General features: G+C 54.0%; 1 protein-coding gene across 10 annotated transcripts in view; it reads left to right on the top strand.

Moving 5' to 3' along the window:
* STIM1 (stromal interaction molecule 1) overlaps positions 1-19,641 on the top strand; it is a 172,528-nt gene extending 152,887 nt beyond the window's left edge. For 6 of the 10 annotated variants that reach the window (XM_084842243.1, XM_084842240.1, XM_084842244.1 and 3 more), the window contains 7 exons: positions 5,359-5,536; positions 5,911-6,078; positions 7,477-7,577; positions 8,493-8,731; positions 9,889-9,969; positions 14,659-14,725; positions 16,971-19,641. In XM_084842243.1, coding sequence (XP_084698369.1) covers positions 5,359-5,536; positions 5,911-6,078; positions 7,477-7,577; positions 8,493-8,731; positions 9,889-9,969; positions 14,659-14,725; positions 16,971-17,484 — 1,348 coding nt within the window. In that variant the 3' untranslated portion in view covers positions 17,485-19,641. The remainder of the gene's footprint in view (positions 1-5,358; positions 5,537-5,910; positions 6,079-7,476; positions 7,578-8,492; positions 8,732-9,888; positions 9,970-14,658; positions 14,726-16,970) is intronic. The other 4 variants (XM_084842247.1, XM_084842245.1, XM_084842248.1 and 1 more) reach the window with 1 other exon arrangement.
* The last annotated feature ends 2,927 nt before the right edge of the window (positions 19,642-22,568 follow it).

Raw genomic sequence — 22,568 nt, 5'->3', positions numbered from 1 at the left:
ACAACAAACTGAAAACAAACCTCATCTAGCAGAGGAAATGGCAAAAAGAATGGCTGAGAACTGAGCCCATCCTGGGTTTTTATGTGTCTGTGTCTTTAAAATAACACAGTTCTGTTCTCCCAAGGGATGCCTTGTGTTTCTGCTAGGCACCTTCAGTTGAGGGGCTGCTTAAGTGACATGGTGGACTGTGCAGCTCCCTTTCTCTTGCTCTTCCCATGGGATGTGTTTATTTGTCCATGAGCAACTCATGTGCCAGAGTACACATTTTTAACATTCCCAGCAGTGTTCTGTGTAGCCGTTGCATAGCAAGAGCCGTGCTTAATGCTTATACAGAGGCCTGAAAACGGCTTCACTGCCCCTTGTGTCCTGTTTGTATCTGGAAGGGTCTGTTAAGGAGCAATCTGTCGGAGCAGTGCCTAGCAGCGTAGGCTTCGTCTCGGGAGACTCCTCCTCTTCCGGCACCGCAGACCTTGGCCCTCCTAGGAACTTACTTTGTTCTCTCTGCAAAGCCTCCTTCCTCTGAGGTCTTGTTCTGTGTGTCACTTGAGGGAGCTTCCTGAAGCTCCCTTCCCCTCCAGCATCCTCCCAGCCTCACTGGCTTGGACGTCCTTCTCCAAGGACTGCTTTATGAAACCTTGATTCTCGAGTGTTGCCTCCCCTCGCCGTTTGTTGTTGAAGAGCTGGTTGTCTTTGCAACTTTCCCTTCACTGTCTGCCTGCCCTTGGGCTAAAAGGTCAACCAAATGTTGCTTCAAGGAGATGTCCAGTTGAAGAGTGCTGTGTAACTTGAAAGCTTGTGAATGCTTTCTCCAGCAGAAATCAGTCCAATAAAATACCATCTTGTCTTTTATAAGAGTACTTGGTCCTCTCTAAATGTGCAACATGCCCTTACAGTCTTCAGTTTATCATCCCAACAGCACTGTGGCCATCAGATCCCCTGTGGGGATGGGGGTGGAGTTCAGGCTGAGTGATTTACTTATTCAAATATATCTAGAAGGGCTTTGATGTCATGAGCTTGCCTGGCAAGCAGAAGGGAAGACCAACAAAAGTGGGCCAAAGAAGCTGAAGAAGAGGCCCACTGTCCAAGTGAGGAGGAAGGCAAGGAAAGAGCAGGTGGACAGGGGACCCCTGAGAAGAATCCATGAAGTTCCCTGATTGTGCCATGTCAGGCTGTAGCCCACCATGCCTGGCATGGTCTACTTTGACTGGCAGTAGCTCTCCAGAGTCCCAAGCAAATGGAGGCTTTCCCCAGCCCTGCTACTTGAGTTGCCTGGGAATGAACCTGGGACCTCTTACATGCAAAGGACCAGAGCTGCTGCTGGGCTGTGCCTGCCCTTGCCCCTGCAGCAGGCCTTGTTTTGGACTAAGGGAACTCTGAGCAACAGGGTGTGCAGGCATGGATAGAACTCCTAGGCTTCGGTGTCTTTTAGAGAAAGGTGGTTTGCCAACTGGGGGGCCAGGCTGAGTCTGCTAGGAGTGTGGCTGAGTATGAAGGGCTGGGCCAAGCATGACAAGAGCCTCCTGCTTCTACAGCTGCCCCTGGAGTATTCTGCCCACTGGCCTGGTGTTGCCCCCCCCCCAGGGGGGGGGCAGGGTGCTGGGTCCAGAACCAATATTCTGTTCTCTATGTTCCATTCAGCGTCATGGCTAGCCTGTCTCCTGATGGGAAGGGGAGGCCAAGTAAACAGGAGTCTCTGGGCCCTCTTGGAGGGATGGAGCTGCTCCATTTGAAAGAGGAGGGGGCCCTTTATGAGTTGAGAGCTCTGGGGACTGGATTCCCTGAAAATGAGGTGACAGAGTTGGGCAGCCTCTTCCTTGCCATCTGTCCTCAATGTCCATTTGTAACTAGACTAGGCATTGAATCTCTTGGTAGGATAACATTTCCACTTGATGCTTTTCATGGCTGCTTGTCCTCCACGTTGCTTTTCGATTCTCATAACAAACTATTAAACCAAACCAAGCTAAACTTACCCTAAAACTAAAACATAGCCTGAAAAGGAAATGGACTGGCAGGGCTACAGAATGTACGGTATACAGAGAAGACAGCCAGCGTCCCAGAACATGGCCTGGCCTGCCATGGCTGCAGGAGGCAATGAGAAGGCTCTCGCACAGGACGTCCTGGCCCCAAAGGTGCATTGTTTTCTGTTAATCAAACAGCTGGCTCACGGCTATGCACTGCCTTCTCTTAACTCTGCATTACAGAAAAAAGTCCGTGTGTGATGCCTAAGGAACCTGAGCTGCATAATGTGATGCAGTCTTGCCACATGCGGACCTACTCTAGTAGAAGGCCAGCCCAAGGGAAGATTTTCCCAGGATTCCTCACTCAAAATCAGTGGGTCATTGGAAAGAGCTATGCTAAATGGTCCATCTAGTCCAGCACCCTGTTTCCTGCATTGGCCAGCTGGAGACTTCCGGGAAGGCTCCAAGCCAGGCATGGAAGCAGTATCCCTCCTGCTATCTACTCACCCCTCAGCACCTCAGATTTAGAGGTACACTGCCCCTGAACATGGAGGCTCTATTTAGACCTGTCTGGATTTAATTGATAGAACTCTTCTACATACATTTGTCTACTCCTTTCCTAAAACCATCTAAATCCATGGCCATCACCATACCTTGTGGCTGTGATTTCAGAAATTAATTGTGCGTTGTGAAGAAGTGTGCTCTTCTGTCTGTCCTGAATCTCCTGCCCATTAATTTCGTTGCATGGCGCCAAGTCCTACTACTAGGAAAGAGGGAGGATTCTAGAAATTCCACACTAGGCTTCCAGATGTGCTTGTTTTGCTTGGTTTGTTACCTTCGTTTAGAATCTGATAGTTGATAGCTTTAGTAGTGAGTGATGAAGTGGCAAGGAGGCCTCTGGTTGAAAGGAGGGCACTCCCTTAGCTGTATTGTCAGGTAGCCCAGTGACAACATTGCGTGCACTTAGAGAGGGGCATTCTGGTGGCTCCCCAACAACTGCGGCCCTCCCTTCTTCTGGAACCTTGCCAAGAGATGAGCTGCAAGATCTTTGATACGGTGACGAGGGTCAGTCTGGACATTTTTGGAGCAGGCTTCTACATCTCCTGTCTGTCTAGGTCTAGGATGTCCCATGGCTGGGGGGAGGAGCTTTGGGCAGCATCTTGCAGGGCTCCCAGTAGTAGTACAGAGGTGTGTTTTGAGATCAGCTGGATTGACATTTGTTAGTTGGACATTCATCTTCCAGAAGGTGGAAGAAAAGACGAGGGAGATCAGCTATCCTAGATGTGATTGTCACCAGCACGGAAGAGCTGCTTGATGAGGTATGAAGGTTATGGGGCCCTTGGGTGAAAGTGGCCACAGCGATTATCTGGGGATTCATGAAAGTGAGGAAAGAGAATGCTGAGAGCAGCCAGACATGTGCCCTGGACTTGAGGAAAACTCATGTCAGCAGGTTTAAGGATACAGTGGGTGTGGTCGGCAGGAGTTGGCCAGAGGACCTCTGAGGTCCTTCCAAGTCTGTGATTCTATGTCATCATCTTGGGTTTACCTCCGAAAGCAAACTAGGAGCAGTTCCTTACGAAGTATTTATTTTTCACAGTGAAAGGCATGTAAATGCTGACATGAGTTGCTGCTGCTCCGTACAAATGCACAGTTAAGGTCAGGCCAGGGGTTTCCAGTTTAAGGGGCAGGTCAAATAGCTCCTTGTCCACCATCAGTGGAACATACAAGCTTGCAGATTTAGAGTTTAGGGAAGACGGGTACTGGGGAATTTTATAGATGGGGCAGGGGGAACATATTTTTAAGATCTTGGGATGTAAAGTTGAGGGCTGTGGTTCACTTTTGTAAATGTATTCACCCAGGGAATCCAGTGGAAATACTGTGGGCATCAGCTGCCTAGAGAATGGAAATTGTCTTTAGATTTGAATTTTAGAAAAGATGAACTTTTCCTCTTTTAGCAAAGGTCCTGATTTCCGGCTTATGGGGACTCTATTAAAGCAACAAATCAGTTTTCTGTCCACCTTCTAAAATGGTGATGATGATGACAATGGCAAAACCAGTTCACAGGAATGAGAACCAACCACTGAATAGATGTTGCAGGCACAGAGTATTAGAATTAGTCCTAGGAACCAGATCCAGTTTGATATCCCTAGCCAAGTCTCTCTCTTAGCCTTAATCCTCCACCTGTAAAATGGACATAGCAGTGTGTCGTCCCTGCAGTGGACGTTGAACTCTTAGGTTAGAGGTGCCAAGATAATGATAAATCAGACCCAGAGGGTTGCTTACAAGGAGTACTTTATTGGGTAACTTACAGCACACAGGCATACCCAATGGTTGGATCAGACAGCTTCTCTGAACCCCAAGCCACTGGGTACAATGGGTCTTACACTCTGCAGGTTAGCAATAAGCAGTGTTTCAGCAGCACGTGCCCAGAGCGTTCATTCTCAGCGTCAGCCAACAGCACCTGGTTCTCAGCACAGCCACCTGCAGCTTTAAGGTAAACAAAGTCTGCTTCTCAGGCTCATCAGTGATAAGACCTTCTCATTAGCAAGGAATGTTCTGAGAAGGCTGTTACCAGCCCTTTGAATCATCTTCACATGCTCAGAGGCTTACTAGCAAGGGAATTGCACCAATAATGAACTTAAGCAAGCATTATGGATCTCTAGGCCCCTCTAACACTATAAATGACTTGGCTACGCTCCTGGGGCCAATACAAGCAGTCTCCTTTGCAGGGTTATTTGGAGGAGGAAGAAGATAAATCTTATCCAGCACTTTGCAGCCTCAAAAAACATGATACAAAATTGAGAGGCCCCCCTCCCTTCCCCCAGTGCTCCAGCAATCAGCCAGGAACACCCTCCTCCAGTTGACAGTTGCTACTTTTAAATGCACATTTACTGCTTTATTCCTCTAAAAACCCATTTTCAGTCTTCTTGGAGTCCTGAGAGCAGAGCAGGCTAGACTCTGAAATAAAATGAATATGGGCTGTAGAATGCCTACATGGTAAGGATAGTCATACCTACAAAATAAGGTATGTCTCTGCCTCTGGCTGGCTCTGAGTTATTCCTCGCCCTTTGTCTCCTTTTTCAACCTTATCTTCCCTCATTCTCTATGTGTCATCTCCTCTCCCCCTCCCCCCATTCCTGACTCTGTGCTTCCTTTCTGTCTTTTTCCTATGAGTATCTGGAACAGCTTCCTCTCCCCTCCTCTATTCACCAAGCCATATCTCTTAGCTACAGGACCTGCTTCTTCAGCCAAACACCCAACCCTCACTTCTCCTGCCTGTCCCTTCTGTTGTTGACTGAAAGCCTTCTGGGATGTGACTGCATCATTCCCATGTTTTGTGCAGCACCTAGCACACAATCTCTCCTGTCCCTGTCCTCTCCCCCCCCCCCCCCCGCTCCAGGCTCCAGAAAGCCCAGGAAGAGCATCGCACTGTAGAGGTGGAGAAGGTCTCCCTGGAGAAGAGGCTGCAGGATGAGATCAGCATCGCCAAGCAGGAAGCTCACCGGCTCCGGGAGCTACGGGAAGGGACTGAGAATGAGCTCAGCAGGCAGAAGTATGCTGAGCAGGAGCTGGAGCAGGTACACCCTGGCTGGGAGCAGCCCCCATGCTGGGTAGGTGGACAGCTCCTGCTGCGGGCTTGAACTCTCGTTGGGCTCCTGAGGTTTTTTCCTGGCCTGCTGCCATTTCGAACTGAGTCCCTTAGCCATTCTGTTGATAGTCAAAAGAAAAAGATACGTTCTGGCTTCCACCATCTCCACTAGTTATAATTTTAACATGACATAAAATTTATATTCAGATAAAATGAGACTACAGAATGTATGCTGAAATCTCAGAAGATCCTACCATGTTTCCCTTGGAGCATTGTATAACCTTCTGACCATGGGCAGCAAGGCAGGCACAAACAACCTTTCTAGCCCCATCTTTATGGTTGCACCCATGTCCCTCCCTGCAGGTTCGCATGGCTCTCAAGAACGCAGAGAAGGAGCTGGAGTCGCACAGCAGCTGGGCAGCCCCAGAGGCCCTGCAGAAGTGGCTGCAGCTGACCCACGAGGTGGAGGTGCAGTACTACAACATCAAGAAGCAGAACGCGGAGAAGCAGCTGCTCTTGGCCAAGGAGGGGGTGAGTGCCCATCGGGGGCGCCCTCTCTCTGGAGGGAGTCTTTTTCTAAAAAAAAGTTCCATTTGCAGTTGTATACATGGTCTGCATGTACTGATAGAAGTGGTTTTACTTTTCCAGTAACTTACAAAAGGTTGCCAATTCTTCTTTTATCCATATAATGTGTTTATTTAGCTAGAAAGGCGAAGTCATTAATTTTACTGTCCAATTCTTCACCGTGGGCACTTCTTCTGATTTCCAATATTTGGCAGAGAGCATCCTTGCTGCACTCCTCTACAGATGCAAGGAATCCTGCATCTGTATAGTGGCAGGAAAGTGTATCGTGTCAGGTGCTGTACAGGCCGCAGACGGGATGCACTCTCTGCGCGGAGGCCTGATGAACTGCATTAGGAGGCAAGCTGGGTGGGGCTGGAGCCTGTGACTCGGGACAAGGAGCAGGTCTGACTTCAGGAGCAGTGAAGGAGGGATCTGTCAAGTCGCTGGTGAGGGCGTATCCTGCTGCGATTTGGTCCCATCTCTCAGTGCAAAGGCAGATATACATAAGAGCATGTAAAGCAGGGGAGCTGAGGCACAGAGCCACCCGCCAGGCGATTTGTCTCTGGTTACAGGGAGAGGCAAAGCCCTTGATGGATCCTGGATCCCAACCCTAGACTAAGGCTGCAATCCTCTACTCACTTACCTGAGACCAAGTCCCAGGTAAGTGTAGAGTAAGCTGCTCTTACTTCTGGGTGGACATGTATAGGATTGCACTGTAAATCATTTTAAATCCATCATGGAGTCAGTATCTAATTAAGCAATTGCCTGGATGGCCCAGTGTTGCTCCTCTCTCCCTCAGCATAATGGATACTGCCTTTTTGCGCCAAAGAGGCCTCCCTCCCCTTGCCTGTCTTTTAGAGTTTAATGTCAAAGTGCAGATTTGGGCATGTTTTCAGCCAAACCAGCTTTCTTGCCTGTAGCCCAAAATACAAGTAAAACTGGGTTGGCAAGCCTGTCCCCTCCCCTTCCAGTATAACTCAAAAGAGGCTGTCTGAATGGTGTCCAGTGGAGCTGGAGGCTGGGATGAGGCGGACAGCCTGGCCGAGGGGTTGCATGCGGGCTGCTGCCCCGACTTGGCCCTTTCTCTCCCCCATACCTGTGATCCCCAGCAGAACAGACCAGGGAGTTAGAATGTGTGTGGCAGTGATCGATGGCGTTGGTGACGGTGCTTGGCTTTCAGCGTCATATGGGAGATTCAAGAGTCCATTTCAGTGCTCCTGGGGAAATGGTCCTTGGCCTGAACACAGCAGCAGGATGGTCCCGTGTTCTGGCTTTGCCCTCTGGAGGCTGGCAGGTGGTAATTAGAAGCCCCTCGAGGACTGCAAGAACTTTCAGTGATGTTTCGGTACTAATCATCTCTTTCAGGCTGAAAAAATAAAAAAGAAGCGCAACACCCTGTTTGGAACATTTCATGTTGCGCACAGCTCCTCCCTGGATGATGTGGATCATAAAATTTTAACTGCCAAGTGAGTTTGCACTGTGAACAATTTCCTTCCATCCCCCCCCCCGCTCCCCCCTCCCTTGGAAGCTTCTGTGCAGGTTTAAAACTGGAATCTCAAGGCAGCCTTTTGCAATTGGAAACATTCACTTGTGCAGGAGTCGGGTTCTGTTCCAAAGCACCTGCTGAAACGAGAGGGCTTTGTGGAAGAGGGAGGATTGAGCCATCCAGTTGCTTTTGGATTGAAGACTGGTCATACAGGGGGACAAAGGGAATGTCTCCCACTGGAGATGGGTGGGATGAAGGCAAATCATCCAACCCATCTCCTTTCGAAGGCAGCCCTTCCATGAGACAATGGATTTGGGGCACCATTAAGGGCTGCAGAGTGGGAGACAGATCTGAGCCATAAGCCATGATCCATTGAGACATTCTCCTGCACAACCCCAGTTGAAATGTGTAGGAGCTATGCATTAACATGGTGGTGGGTGGGTGGGGGAGAGCTGGTAAGGAGGGTTGTTTCAACTTCAGCCGAGTCTGCTGGCAAGCCCCCCTCCACATTTTGTGACCTGGGATGAGCTGACAACCTCCCAGGAAGAGCCATTTGGACTCCCACGTGAGGCCCTGCTGTCGTATTCAGGGAAGGTTCTCCCAGAAGGCTCCAGAGGGGGATGCAACAGGAGGTTAGACCCTGGTGAACGTAGGAAGCTGCCCTTACAGCAGCTCAGCCTATTTGCCCTTCTTGCCCTGTGGTGGCTCCGCACAGGGTCTCCGCCAGAGAAGGGCCGTCCCCATCACCTGCTACCCGGGCCTTTTAATCTGACCCTGGGCCTTCTGTGCGCAAAGCAGGTGCTACCCTGCTGAGCTCCTGTCTCTTTGCAGTTGGGACAGCCTGCCCTTACTTTCCCCTGTGCCTTTCTCACCCCACCCCACCCCGGCTCTCCAGGCAAGCCCTGAGCGAGGTGACAGCAGCCTTGCGAGAGCGGCTCCATCGCTGGCAGCAGATTGAGGTGCTGTGTGGCTTCCAGATTGTCAACAACCCGGGCCTCCACACGCTGGTGACAGCCCTCAACATTGACCCCACCTGGATCGGCCCTCCCGCCCGGCCCAACACCTCACACTTCATCATGACCGATGATGTGGACGACCTAGATGAAGACATCGTCTCTCCCATCTCCATGCAGTGTAGGTCTCTCTGGGTGCCGAGAGCAGCTGGGTGGCGTTTGGGCCGGGAGAGGGCGAGTGAGGCACCCCAAAGGGGAGCTTAAGACAGGAAGTGGAGTGGAAGGAGGCAGCCTGGGGCTGGCCAGCCATGCCTCTGCTTCCTGCCTGCCAGGACACACCCCTCAGGACAGCTTAGCCTTCCCCAGCCTGTTGGGGGCCCTCCCAACATCACTTTCCTTGCATAGCGAGAAAGAGCCATGTGTCTGGGCAAGTGGGAGGATGCTGCAGGCCACCTGTGACGTGGCAGGGCCCAGGCACACGGGCTGCCTTAAGCTCCAGATGCCCTGGCTTTCCTCCGAAGCTGGGTCCCTGTCTTAGCACGAAATGGAGGTGCACTCAGACATTCCCCGGCTGCAGAAGGGGAAGCTGCTGTCGTGCAGGTACCATTTTCCAGTGAAGGTGACTTGAGCAGAGCTGAATTTGAGTGGCTCAGTCCTGGAATGCCATGCCTTTAAATGTTCATAGAGTGCTTTTCTGCTCAACAAGTCCTCAGCAAGTTCAGTCAAGCACCTGATCAAGGGACAGGCCCTCTGAGGATAGACTTGTACTCCAGCACCTGTCTGTTCTGTAGAAGTGAGGCCCCGAGCATGAGAATCCCTCTTTACTTATAAAGGCCTGAGATAGGAGCGCCTTCGTTTAATCTGTTCCATATTTTCCGATACCAGCGAAACTGCTGATGTTCTTCAAGGGAAACAGACTGGAAGGTGCTTCACTTAGCACAGAAGTGTGATAGAAGGGAAAGGCAACCGCTCAAATGAGGTGTGTCGGCCTTGGAGACCCTTGAGACTTGCGGAGGGCCAACTTGGATTTTCCTGGAGATGCCCCCACAGAGAAGGGAAGAGCAGTGGGCGGGGTGGGGTGGAGCACTGAAGTCAGGAATGCGGTTGGCGTGCCCCAGGACTGGCTCTGGGCTTCTGGTGCAGGGCTGGCAGAAGCACCCCACGATGGCGGCATGGGCGGGGTGACAGGTTGCACTGGAGCAGCTTCTGCAGCTGCACCAGGCAGAATCTGGGTGGCCTCCTCACCTGCTAGAGACACTGATGCGAGGTGATGTTTCTCCCTGCCAATGACACCTTTCTCTTTCCCTGCCTACCCTCATCTCGATTGGCTAACGCCAGACGCCGCCTTGCTCTTGGGGCACAGGTTCAGTGACCGCTCATCTCTCTGCTCGGAGGATCAGTCCTTCTGGAAATACCCCGGTTTGAGGATTATTATCTTAGATTCTCTTTCACCTACTGGACTAAAACACAAAGCGGGCAGATGAAGGCCAGCACCCCCCATTGCCCCTCCTCCAGCCACCTTTTTTTAGCACAAGAAGCTAACTCTCACCTCCTTCTTTTTCTCCCATTCCTCGCTGGCAAAATTTGACATCTTTACTAACACCCTTCTGGGGGCAGTGCCTGCTGGGACAAAGAACCATCACGAGGCAGCTCTGTTTTCTGTTCCAAACAAACACTGAAAACAAAGGGGAGAGGGGGCGGGTGTGTGTGTCGCTGGAATCTGTCCTGAATTTTCCCTGTTCTGTAGCTGGAATAAGCAACACAGGATTTACATTCCATGCCTTTTTTTTAGCTGGGGACCAGGACAGGAGGGATTTAGGGAGTGGAAAGTGTTTGCAAGAGCCCAGAGAGAAAGGCTGAAGGTGACTGAAAGCTATCCCAAGAGGCAAAACCTTATTCCTGGCCATTGGAGAGCTCTCCTGCGCTCTCCTCTCCCTTACCATCTGCCCCCCACGTGCACACTAAGCTTTTTCTCAGCAACTGTTCCCATGTTTTCCATCTTTTCTCTCTGGCTGTGTGGGCTAAAAAAGTGTCCTTTTTTATTTATTTATTTGATTTATTAGTTGCCCATCTGGTCAGCTACCTGGCCACTCTAAGAGGCATACAATACTAGTAACAAATTTACATAATCAACTGAACAACAACACCCCCCCAAACATAACAAAACAACACTGCTCTAAAAAAACCCTAACCTGCCCCAAATGCCTGCCTGAACAGCCAGGTTTTTAAAGCCTGGCAGAAGCTCATCAAAGGGGGGGCATGGCAGAGGTCACTAGGGAGGGAATTCCATAGAGTGGGGGCCACCACAGAAAAGGCCCTCTCCTTAGTCCTCACCAGCCTAGCTGTCCTGGCTGATGGGACAGACAGATGATCTACCAAGGCCAATCTTGTTGAGCAGCGTCCCTGGTGTTGCTGGAGGCACTCCTTAAGATAAACTGGACTGGAACCATATAGGGTTTTAAAGGTCAATGCCATCACCTTGAAGTAGGCCCAAAAAACAACTGGTAACCAGTGCAACTCCTTCAGCACTGGAGTATGTGGTCTCGCCAGTGGCTGCCTTTAATCAGGTGGGCTGCTGCATTCTGCACCAGCTGCAACTTCTGAACCATCTTCAAGGGTAACTCCACATAGAGTGCATTACAGTATTCTAGGCAAGAGGAGACCAGGGCATGAACTACTGATGGGAGCAGATGGTTAGGGAGGGAGGGGCACAGCCGCCGTGTCAGATGGAGTTGGTACAGTGCCACCTGGCTCATGGCTGACACCTGAGCCTCCATGGACAGCTGGGAGTCTAAAATGACCCCCAGGCTGCAGACTTGGTCCTTCAGGGGCAGCCGCACCCCATTGAACACCAGGTCAACCTCCCCCAACCTCCCCTTGTCTCCCACCAAAAGTACTTCAGTTTTATTGGGGTTCAGTTTCAGCTTAGTCCTTTCCATCCAGACACTCACCGACTCCAGACACTTGGACAGGGTTTCTGCAGCCAACCTTGGCGAGGATTTAAATGAGAGGTAGAGCTGCGTGTCATCCGCATATTGGTGACACTGCACCCCAAACTTCCTGATGACAGCCCCCAGCGGCTTCACATAGATGTTAAATACCATCGGGTAGAGAATAGAACCCTGTGGCACCTCGCAAGTGAGCAGCCGAGGGTCTGAAGTCTCCTCCCCCAGAATCACCCTCCAGTACCTGCCAGAGTGGAAGGAAAGGAACCACCGTAATACGTTGTCCCCTATACCCAACCCCTCCAGGCGGTCCAGGAGGAAGCCACTGAGAGGTCGAGGAGAACAAGGAAGGAGCATTCGCCCCTATCCAGAGCTTTCCCCGTACCATCCACCAAGGCCGTTTCTGTCCCATGCCCAGCCCTGAAGCCTGATTGAAATGGATCCAGATAATCGGCGTCTTGTGTGCCTTCAACTGCATCGTCACCACCCGCTCAATCACCTTGTCCCAAATGGCAGATTCGAGACCGGGCGAAAGTTGTTCAAGTCTTGGGGATCCAAGGAGGGCTTCTTTAAGAGTGGTCTCATCAGCGCCTCCTTGAGGGCTGATGGCATCACTCCTGCCTCAAGGGAGGCGTTCACCACCGCCTTGATCCCCTCCCTAAGTCTCTCCCTGCAGCTCATAATGAGCCAAGATGGGCAGGGATCGAGTTAGCACGTGGTCGGCCTTAGAGATGGAAGCACCTTGTGCACGTCCTCTGAAGGAAGAAGCTGGAACCAATCCCACACAACCAGTCTGGCACTGGCTGCTAATTGTATCCACAGTGCACGGAATAGCACTCCTGATCTGATCGATTTTATCTGCGAAGTGCTTTGCAAACTCATCACAGGAGGCCTTAGAATGCGCCATTGGTTCCGGAACAACTGGACCAACCAGGTTCTGGACCACTTGGAACAGCCTCCTGGAGCAACACTCTGCAGACGCAATAGAGGCAGCATAAAAATTCTTTTTTGCTGCTCTCATCGCCACGTGGTAGGCTGAAGCTACAGCTCTAACCTGTGTCTAGTCATCTTCGGAATGAGATTTCCGCCATTGGTGCTCTAGCCATCTCACCTCCCGCTTCAGAGCTCACAACCGTGGGGTGAACCATGGTGCAGTCTGAGCTCTGTTCAGGGGGAGAGGGCATTTCGGAGCCACATGGCCTAATGCCCCAGTGATTGCAGCATTCCAGCCATCTCGACCAAGCGGCTGTTTGCATGCTCCAGAGAATCCCCAAGTGCAGTCAGGAATCCATTCGGATTCATAAGATGCCTGGGGCAGGCCATCTTAATGGGTCCTCCACACCTGCAGAGGAGTTGTGGAACCAAGAAGTCCAACCCCACCAGGAAGTGCTCTGACCATGACAAGGGGGGGTGGATACCCCTGATTTCCAGATCACTCCCCACCTCTCTGGAGACAAACACAAGGTCTAACGCATGGCCGGCTACATAGGTGGGCCCAGTTGGAATAGGGTGCAGCTCCCAGGAAGTCATGGTCTCCGTGAAGTCCTGAGGTGCCCCCACAAGGATGGCCTCTGAATGTATACTGAAGTCCCCCAACACCAACAAGTTAGGGGACTGCACACCCAAATCAGAGACCACCTCAAGCACCTTTTTACATGTGAAAGGTGAGCAGGAGACATCGTTACTGGATTGCATTGCCAAAAGCTGCATCCCACGTGGGCTTCTCACACAGTTGCTGCCATACTGGTTAGCAGAGCCCCTGCTTTGCGGGGCGGGAGGGCAAGGAGGGTTCCCTCTCTGCCCCCCCCTTTTCATTTGTTACCCACTACAAGCTTTCCAGATGCAATGAGCTATAAATAGCAATGAATTGAATGAACTGTCTCTCCAAAGTAACGTCGCCACTGGCGCCCTTTCTCCGGCTCTGCTGCCAGAAGGCTGGTGTGCTCCTGCTGCCTGCAGGGAAGCCCCCAGAGCGTGACTTCACAGCTGCATCCCTGCAAGCCACGTCGGGGGAGTGTGGAGCCTCCATGGGTGACGTCTGGGTTGCTGCGGGGTGGGGGTGGGTTCCCCCCAGGGACATGATCTGAATTATTTGAGACTCTAGGGATCTGTCAAGTGGATGTACCGTGAGAAGGAAGAAAAAATGTGCTGTGCGTGCTGGGCAGATGGGCAGCGTGGCCGTTCCCTGTCTGGCTGTTTCTCCATTCAAAATCACCCCTTTCCCCAAGCTGCTTTTCACTTCTTGGGGAAAGAATCAGGCCCCTCACAGGGGGAAAACAGTTTGGGGACGGGGGGCAGAATTCAGTGGAGAAAGCACTGGGCGGGAAAGCTCTAGGAAGCCCTTCCATGCTCATGGCTCCTCACGACATCGTGCAGCCCCCGGGCGCTGCTTTCTTTTACGGAAAAAATGAAGCCTGAGAAGGTGCCACTGTGGCTGCCCCTGCCTGGTACTTTGAGCTGGGGCCAGGGATCCTCCCTCCTGCTAGGGGGCACTAATACTTGCAGCAGGCCGTTCCTGGTTCTTCAGCTCCCAGCAAGGCTCTCCCTGCTCATTGCCTCCTCTTTCCATGTGCCCATTAACCCCTCGGCCATGGCTGCCTCCTTTGCATGCCCTTCAGAGCCCAGGCGTCAGCCTAGTGGGTCCCTCTGTGACACATCCTGGAATCGTGAATATCTAGAAAGCAGCTCCGTGTGGCGCCCTGCAAGGCTATCAGACCTGGCCTGGCTGTTGTAAAGCCTTGGATGCAGTCTGGAGTTCCAGGAAGACCCATCCTGAGCTCCTAGGCAGGAGGGTCTCTCAGGGGTTTTCACTCCCCTCAAATGGCTCTCCTCGTAATTGAACTGCATGTTAGAAAAGTTCAGCTTCTCAGCCAGGCTGAAGCACAGGGTGTGGGGGGGGAATTCTTGGGGATGGGGGAGAAGGGTGTTTAAAAGGATCCCGGAAAGAAGGGGAACAGCTTGCTCCCCTGTCTCTTGAGGACAGGGCAAGAAGCAGTGGGGGCAAACGAAGGGCCATGCTAGGATGCAGTTCACCAAGGGAAAAGCCACTTTGGGCAGTTGTCATCCAGCAGGCAGGGAACTCAAGCGCGGTGGGTTGACTCTGCCCGCTCCTCTGGTGCTCAGGCCCCTAACCGCCATCCGTGTTTTGTTCTCTCTGGTTTAGCACCCTCCTTGCCGAGCAGCGTTCGCCAGCGCCTTGTGGACCCCCAGCACTCCTTGGGATCGCAGAGGTTGGTAGAGAGCCACCAGGCACCCACCCAGGGCGAGTCAGGGTCACTGGCCCACTACCTGCCCAGCAGGGTCGCTCTGCGTCGAATGCCCAGCCTCACCAGCAGCCAGGCTTTCAGCTCCGACGTCCACGGTGCCACCGCCTCTCCTCCTCCTTGCTCCTCCTCGGCTGCCGGTCACATGGGCACAGCTGCGCCCACTTGCCACGCTCTCCCCATCCTTTACCACCACACCACCTCCTCTTATATCCTCCAGATGGACGCCCTCCCCAGCCTGCCCCCTCCCGATGTCACCTCTGGGACGCACTGCCACACCGAGAGCTTTGGGTATCGTGCTGTTGGCTTTACCTCGGAATGGTGCTTGGCGCTTGGCCTGCCTCCTGGCCGCCCCTCGGGGGCCTGGCCAGCCTTTCTAGCGCCCCTTCCTGACCCCTGGCAGAAGCATGGCTGTTGCTGGCTGACGTCCTGAGGCATGTTCACTAGCTTTTGCGGGGTGGGAAACGGAGCTGACTGCCGTGTGTGCTGGAGCAGAGCAACCCTCTGACTTGGTAGCGCTGCCAGGAAAATCAAGCTAACACAACTAAGCACCCACTAGCTGTCCTGGCCAGTTCATAGAAGCCCTACTGCGTGGGCTCATCCGATTTTGGAGAAGCTCTGATGGGCTGTGTTTATTAGCTGTGCTGGCACTTCTGATACGTAGAAGGGGTGTGGTGTGCTGTGGTGTGCATCCTACCAAAACCCTGTGGGGTGGGAGACCCTTTTACCATTTTAGGAGAAGCGCTAATGTGTTGCCTGATGCTGCGCAACTAGGCCATGGCTGAGCAGAACAAGGAATGCATGGGCAAGGCAGACAGGCAGGGCTCCCTTCTCTCTTGTGCTGTCTCGCCCCCCCCCCCCCCCCCGGTCTTGGAGGCGCCATTCCACTGGTGTAGTATGATGCATGAATTGGGAAGGAGGGAGGTCCTGGCCCCAACCTTCTGCAACAGCCCTCCAGCTCCCGGTTTAAGAAAGCTGCACGGATGCATGATTTGGCTAAACTTGGGGGGAGTTGGGGGCTGGGGTCTAGAACATAATTAAGGGTCCCTCCCCTCCCTCTGCTGCCCATAATTCAAGCTTGGGTGTAGGGGTCTTGTGCTGTTCTTCAGCCTATGCTGCCCTCCCCACCCCCACCCACTGGCATCTTTTGGGTTCCTTGAAAGCGCCCCCTTAACTTGCGTGCTGGTGCCCCAGTTTGGAATTGCAAAAGCAGAGAGAAGGGAGCTCCATAGCTGCAGGGCCTCTTCCTCTGAGGAACTGGCACAGCCATAACAGGGGGCTCCATTCAGATGGCCCAGAGCACCCGCAGCCTAGTTCTAGCCCCAGTCCAACAACATTCGCAGATAACCAAGCTGTTTGCTGAAGGACTTGGTTCCGTCCCATGTCAGCATGGCCAGCGTGCGAAGGGCCTGCATCGTTTGTCTGACCTCAGACATGACTGGACCAGGGGTTGGGCGAGTGGTGTGGTTTCCTTGTTGCGCCAGAAGCATGTGACTTCGATCAGGGTCTCCTTTGAAAGTTGGGGAAATCTTTTTCGTCCAGCTGAATTTGGGGCAGGAGAACTCTGAGGCTGTCGCAATCCTTCATAGCCATGCTCAGTATATAAAAATAGATCCCTCTTGTTGCGCATCCCTGTTATTGTGGGGCAGGGGGTGGGGAGAGGGGCAGGTTTGAAATCCACGTCACGAGACAGAGCACGAGACGGCTTAAGCTGGAACCCCTGGAGCAGGCCAGCCTTGGAGCGGTGACTCCTGCTTCTGGCCCTGTTTAACTTGATATTTACGTTTAGTTAGTTAAATGGAGCTGAAGGTTGGGATGGGGTGTGGAATGCAATCCAGCCAAATAGCAAAAGGGCTGAGGGAGTTCCAGAGTCATGCCCCCACCCCCTCAGCCCGTTACCCCAGCTGAACAAACTAGGGAACGTTATCAGGGAGGAAAGGGGGGTGACGTGGAAGAGCCAAGGAGAAGACAGCTTAAGCATGGCAAAGAGGGAGGCAAGCAGGACCTCGTGGCCCCCAGGCCCAGCCCCCGCCTCCTCTGGCTTCAGGGTGGGGGCAAGGCGTCTGCTGTGCCTGTCTAGCTGGGTCTTGTTCCTCTAGCCAGCCCAGCCAATGCATCTGCGTGTGATCTGTGTGTGCACAGGCCGACGGTGACGCTCCTTCCGGATCACTGGCTGATTTCTTCCTGTTCCTTCCTTCTCCACCGCCAACAGGGACTTAACCCGCTCTGACTCCGACTCCTCCATCCCTCACATGAGCGACCCGCAGCGTGTCTCAAGCTCTGCGCCCAAGCTGCTGCCCACCAGGCCCGCCCTGCCAAGCAAGGCTGCAGAAGAGGCCTCTCTCGGCAGCTGTCACTGGCACACAGAGCCTTCGGCCCTGCCGGAGAGCCCCATCGTGATGAAGAAGGTGATGATGCTGAACCACAGCCTGGAGAAGTCGCCCAGCCTCGGGGAGGTCAGCCACCCGGCAGCCGCAGGGCCTCGCCCCGCCCACTCCGATTCTTCCCGGTCCCACAGCCCCAGCTCCACCGAGCCTGACACCCCGTCGCCCACCTCCGACTCCCGCCCCCACAATGGCGGCAAGAGCAACAGCCGCATCCCCCACCTGGCCTCCAAGAAGAATGCGGCTGGCGAGGACGACAGTGGCTCCACGGGGGAGGAGACCGACTCAGGCCCTGGCAAGAAGAAGTTCCCGCTCAAGATTTTCAAGAAGCCCAAAAAATAGTCAGGGTGCAGGAAGGAGGGGAAACCATACTGGGACGAGACCCCCATCTGCTGGGAATGGTGCAGGGGCGAGGGGAGGGAGGGAGGGCACCCCCCCTCCCAGAGCACCTTGCGGGGAGGGGAAAGCACCTGCCTCCCCCTCCCCCCGTTAACTGCTGTGGCTGGAGGAGCTGATACATCCTATTTATGTTGTGACCTTGGCCTGGCCATGTCTCTCTCGCGCTCTCCGGAGAGTCCCTTGCTTTTGCTGCGCATGGCTTCAGATCTCTCCCACTTGGTGACAACACTGGATCTGTTTCTTTTTCTGCTCTGTTCACTGTTCCTCCCCAGCACAGAAACCACAATGCACAGGAGCCCCCTCCCTGCATGTCCCTGCTATCCTCCCCACCCCCCTTTCACCTGGGAATTGAATGGAGACGTCAAGGGCCCTGAATGTGGGAATTGTTTCCTTGAGGGGATGTCTTGCTCGGCTGTGATCAGGGCCGAGAGGAAGGAAAGGCCCTGCGGCCCTAACATGTCTGCCTGAGGCACTCGTCCCTTCCCTCGAATCAGGGCAGCCATGGTCCCGGGCAGGCAGGGCGGTGTGTGTGTGTCTCTTGGTCGGAGGCAAGGCCTCCCCGGCGCCCCCCTCAAGGGAGCGTGAAGGCGAGCGGGTTGCCCTGCTCCATTCTCAGTGGCGCGGCCTGGCCCTGCTCTGTGGTTCAGCTGTGGAGATCGTGGCTCACCCTTCTGAGGTGGGTCATAGACAGAGGGCAAGCTTCAAGGCCCAGCTGTACTCCCAGGGAAGCCTCCGGTGTGCCAGGCTGGCTCCCCTGGTGCTGGCAAAGCTGCCCCTGCACTCAAGGAACAGGGACAGCCCTCTTTATGTAGAAGGAACATCTTCCTTTGAGCAAGCAGCTTCAGGGGACGATTCCAGCACCGCATGGCTTCGGGTGCTTCCTTGTAGGGGGGTGGAGGAGGTGTCCGTCAGGGCTTTAGGGCACCGGGGGCGGGGGGGGGGGCGGCGGCTGCGGCTGTAGCAGCCGTGTCCTGGAGTCACGCCCTCTGCCTGCTTCTGACAGGTGCTTGAGAGCGTGCGTCTTTGCCAAGCCTAGGCATGGTGCCTGCCCTCTTCCTGCCACCCTTTAGCTGAGGCGCCCTTGCTGGAGAGGCGTTGCCCTATTTCTCCATCTGTTGCTGCAGGATCAGAACTGACCAAGCTGCAGCTAACCGATCGTTCAACTAACCTGCCTTGCTGGGCTTCCATTGTGAGCAGCCAGGTAGAGCCCTCTAGCCTTCCTGGGGAGGGCTGCTGGTTTGGGACAGAGGTGGGGGTGGTAGCCTTGAGGATCTGCAGCACCTGAGCCTCCCCCCCCGGATCTGGGCTGCTGCCTCATCCATTTCCTGTTGCGGCAGGGGCCTCCCAGCTGCTTTGTCTTTGCACGGCAGAACTGGGGCATAAGCAACAGGCATGGCTGCCAGCCAAATCCCTCCTAGGCCCACACCAAGGCAGGCCCTCTTCCCTGCACTGCTCTGGCCAGACTGCCTTGGGATGAGCAGGGCTGGGCTCCAGCCTCCCCTCTAGGGCTGAATATGCTTGTGTGTGAAGGACAAGGAAGGGGCCCTCCGTTGCAGACTCGGGCAGCGGTGCTGCTCAGGTTTGAAGGCCGCCGCCGCCCCTCCCTTGCGGAATGCCTGGGCCCTGCTGGCTTGAGGAAAACGGGGAGCCTAGCTGTGGGCTTGGTCTCGGGCCAAGGGGAAGGGATGCCTTTTGCTCTGAGGCGCCGACCCAACGTGGGAATGTGCTGAGAAGAGAGACAGGTCGGCTTGGGAGCTTCTCCAGCAGAGCCAGGGATGCTGGGGCCCTCCTGCTGTCAGGCCCGGATAGCTGGGCCTGCCGGCTGGTGGGACTTGCAGCCCGAGAGCCTCTGCTGCGCGGTAGCCCTTGGGCTCAGGACGGAGGTGGCCACTGCACCATCTGCACTCGTGCTCGCAAAGGCATGGCCAGGCCAGCTGGCTCCGCTTCGGGGATCTCCCCATCGGGCGGCCAGCGGTGGGCGTTGGCCCGTGAGTTTCTGAAGAGGCGACCCTGCTCTGCATCTGCCAAGTCTGATCTTATTTAATGGCCATTTCATAAAACTGTTTTCAATCCAATAAAGCATGTAGACTATTTTAATAAGCTGAGCTGTGTGGTGTATTTTTGGAGCTGATGGCAGGAAATGCTGCTGAACTAAGAGCTGTTGGGCAAGAGGGGTGTTTGGTTGAGTGCAAGAGGAGCCAAAATGAGCCCCCTCCGGGAGATGCACCTACAGGCTCAGGACCACACGCCTTCATCACATTTCTATATCGCCCATTAGCCGAGGCGCTCTTGCCATTGCGGGACCTTTCTGCCCCCTCCCCTAGCCTGGGCCTGCTCTGAGTACCGAGAGGGGGGCGATATCCAAGAAAGGCGCCCTTTCCCAGGGACAGCTCCTGCATCCTCCTCAGGCAGCAGCTGCGGCCCCACGCCCACTCTTGGACAGGAGCCCTGTGGTGGGGTGGTGACGTCCTGCTGCTGCACACCATTGGCTCACCTCTGAGCAAGTGAGTCCTAGAGCAGCCTCTTATGAATAACTTCTTCCTCCCCCGTAAGCACTGGCTGGGAGGAAGGCAGGAGGCCATAACCAAGAGCAGACCTAGGGCTGGGGAGAATGAGATCTGGACATGCCAGCAGCCATAGCCCCCTTCAGGCCATGCTGTGGTGAGGACAGAATATGCAAGACTGTCTTCTGTCCAGCCCAGAAGGGGAAGAAATGAGTACATCAAGCTCTTTTCATTGGCCGCAGAACGTTTATTCCCCATGGAAAGTTCATTTCCACAGTCACGTGTATAGTGTTCACTGATAGCCTCTCCAAACAGCCTAACCTTGGTCCAAGACACATCTGGATTCCATTGTTATCTCCTTTATTGGACATGCTGATGCAGATCCAAGAAAACACTAGAAGGGATTTGCACTGGTGGTGGACAGTTATGGCAGCCTATCGGAAACTGAGTAGGGAACGTTTTGCCACAGAGTTAGTGGCTTGTAGGGATTACATTCCTGAATCCTGGGCTGGTGCTATTACATGGGCCAAGCAGAGCAGCCTTTCCCAAGCTGGTGCCCTCCAGATGTGTTGGACTACAACTCCCAGGATCCCCAGCCAGCAGTCCCAACACATCTGGAGGGCACTAGCCTGGGGAAGGCTGTTTTAGGTAGCTGAAGAAAACCAGGAGAGCTCCCTCAGTGCACAGAGCTGCTGGGGTGGGACGTGAAGAGGTCACTACTGGAACCACCGATCTGTCAAATTACATTCCAAGAGGTACCAGCTCCATCCTGAGGGGTACAGAGCTCAGCCTCTTGCATTCTAGGCAATGAATATGGGGGAACGATCCTTCTGTGAATTGGCTTGAACTCAGACACACGCTGTTGTGGATTTTTAAAAGTGTGATGTAGTAGGTACTCTGGGGAAACCAGGTTGCCTGAAAGAGGACACCATCTGATGGAATCCTGCAGGCAACACCCACTGGACAAGCCAACTAGCGGCAGCAGTTGAGGGAGTTCACAATTCAACTGGACTCCAGCTTGTGCCACTGGTTTGTCAACATGCCAGCCACAAAAGGCAATAAGTGTAGGAGACTGGTTGCCTGAATCCAGCCCTTAAGCAAGGAAGAAAGATGCACAAAAAAGCGGTACATTTAGAAAGTGATTAGTTGCACCAAGATGAAATGCAAGAAGTACTCCAGATAGAGCGAGGGGGAAACAGAATGAAGGCAGGGCCCTCTGCTGTTCAGCAGATGATCATGGGACGATGGGCACAAAACGACCCATTTGCAGCTACTGGAGGAACGACTGGGGCTTTCCTGCCTCAGAGAGCGACCCAGAATGATGGCTCGCACAGCTCCCCCACGAGGTCAAACGGGACAGAGGAGCTCTCAGAGCACACCTGTCCTGGGGTTCCCAGACCCAGTGGGGCAGGATGATGGCCAAAGCTGCAGATGGCCCGAGCGGTGCCAAGGCAGTGCATGAGAGAATTCTACCAACACTGTCCAGTCTGCATCAAGTACATACACTCACAGAAAGCCTGTCTGAGAAAAACAGTTTGACCCCAGATCCAGCCTCTCCTAGGCAATAGCAGTGTGTTGTCTTCTTTGTGGAGTATCGCCTCACCACCTTTCTTGTGCCCTCTCCGAGGGGAGCTGGCTGGACAGCTTCCCCCCTGCAGCCGAGAGCAGTTGCTGCTGGCAGAGGGGGCCAGCCGCAGCGCGGGGGCCTGGGCTCGGGCCAGGCTGCATGCAACGTCCCCCCCCCCCCGACTCTCTGTTCACCTGCAGTCACGCCTCACCAGTGAAGTCACTGTCAGTCAGGTTCACGGTGTACGGAACGTCGATGACCACATGGGACACATCGCGGCCGTTTGCAGCACGCCAAGAGTTCAAGGGACAGATGGCTTTCCTGAACCGCTGAAACAGCTGTGGAGAAAGTATGTCAGTTCATGTATCGTTCAGATTCCTAGGGAGACCCCCCCCCCCTTCAGCTTGAGAGAGTTCCACCCAGCTTCTGAATTCAAAAGGAAATATTTCCTCCAACTTTGACACATCTCACCAAAGTAGAGATCTGGAATGTGTGAAGGAAAGGAGGGCATCACCCCAAGGTATAGCATCTCGACAGCAGGTGGGAAAAAGGGCACCCCAGAGTCCTGGGCCTCCCAAGAGGAAAATGGTGCTGCCTCCATCCCTCTCAGCCAGCCAGCTGTAGAGCACTTTGTTCTCCCAACAGGAGGTGGCGGCGGCAGGAGGGAGACGTGGGATTGTGCACCAGCACTTGATTCGCTGGTGTGCCACAGCCACCCATCAGCATATGGCAAGGTTCACAATACTCTAAACATGCGCTGAGCTCTCTGTTAATTGCAGATACTGTGCCTGGCTGGTTGTTCAGAGCCGTTGCTTGCAGAGCACAAGTTTGCCAGTTCTAGCCCTGCTGTCTGGGGCGGCAGGGGTGGGGGGGGCATCATTGGAGGGAGTGGCTGTAGCTCAGGAGCACAGCCCCTGCTCTGCGCACAGAAGATCCCAGGTTCAATCCCTGGCAGC

Source organism: Heloderma suspectum, chromosome 3 (assembly GCF_057233095.1).
Source record: "Heloderma suspectum isolate Gila_16-S chromosome 3, 16-S_ref, whole genome shotgun sequence".
Classification (NCBI taxonomy): domain Eukaryota; kingdom Metazoa; phylum Chordata; class Lepidosauria; order Squamata; family Helodermatidae; genus Heloderma; species Heloderma suspectum.
Note: the sequence above shows the minus strand (reverse complement) of the source record. Positions and strands in the feature narration are given on the sequence as shown.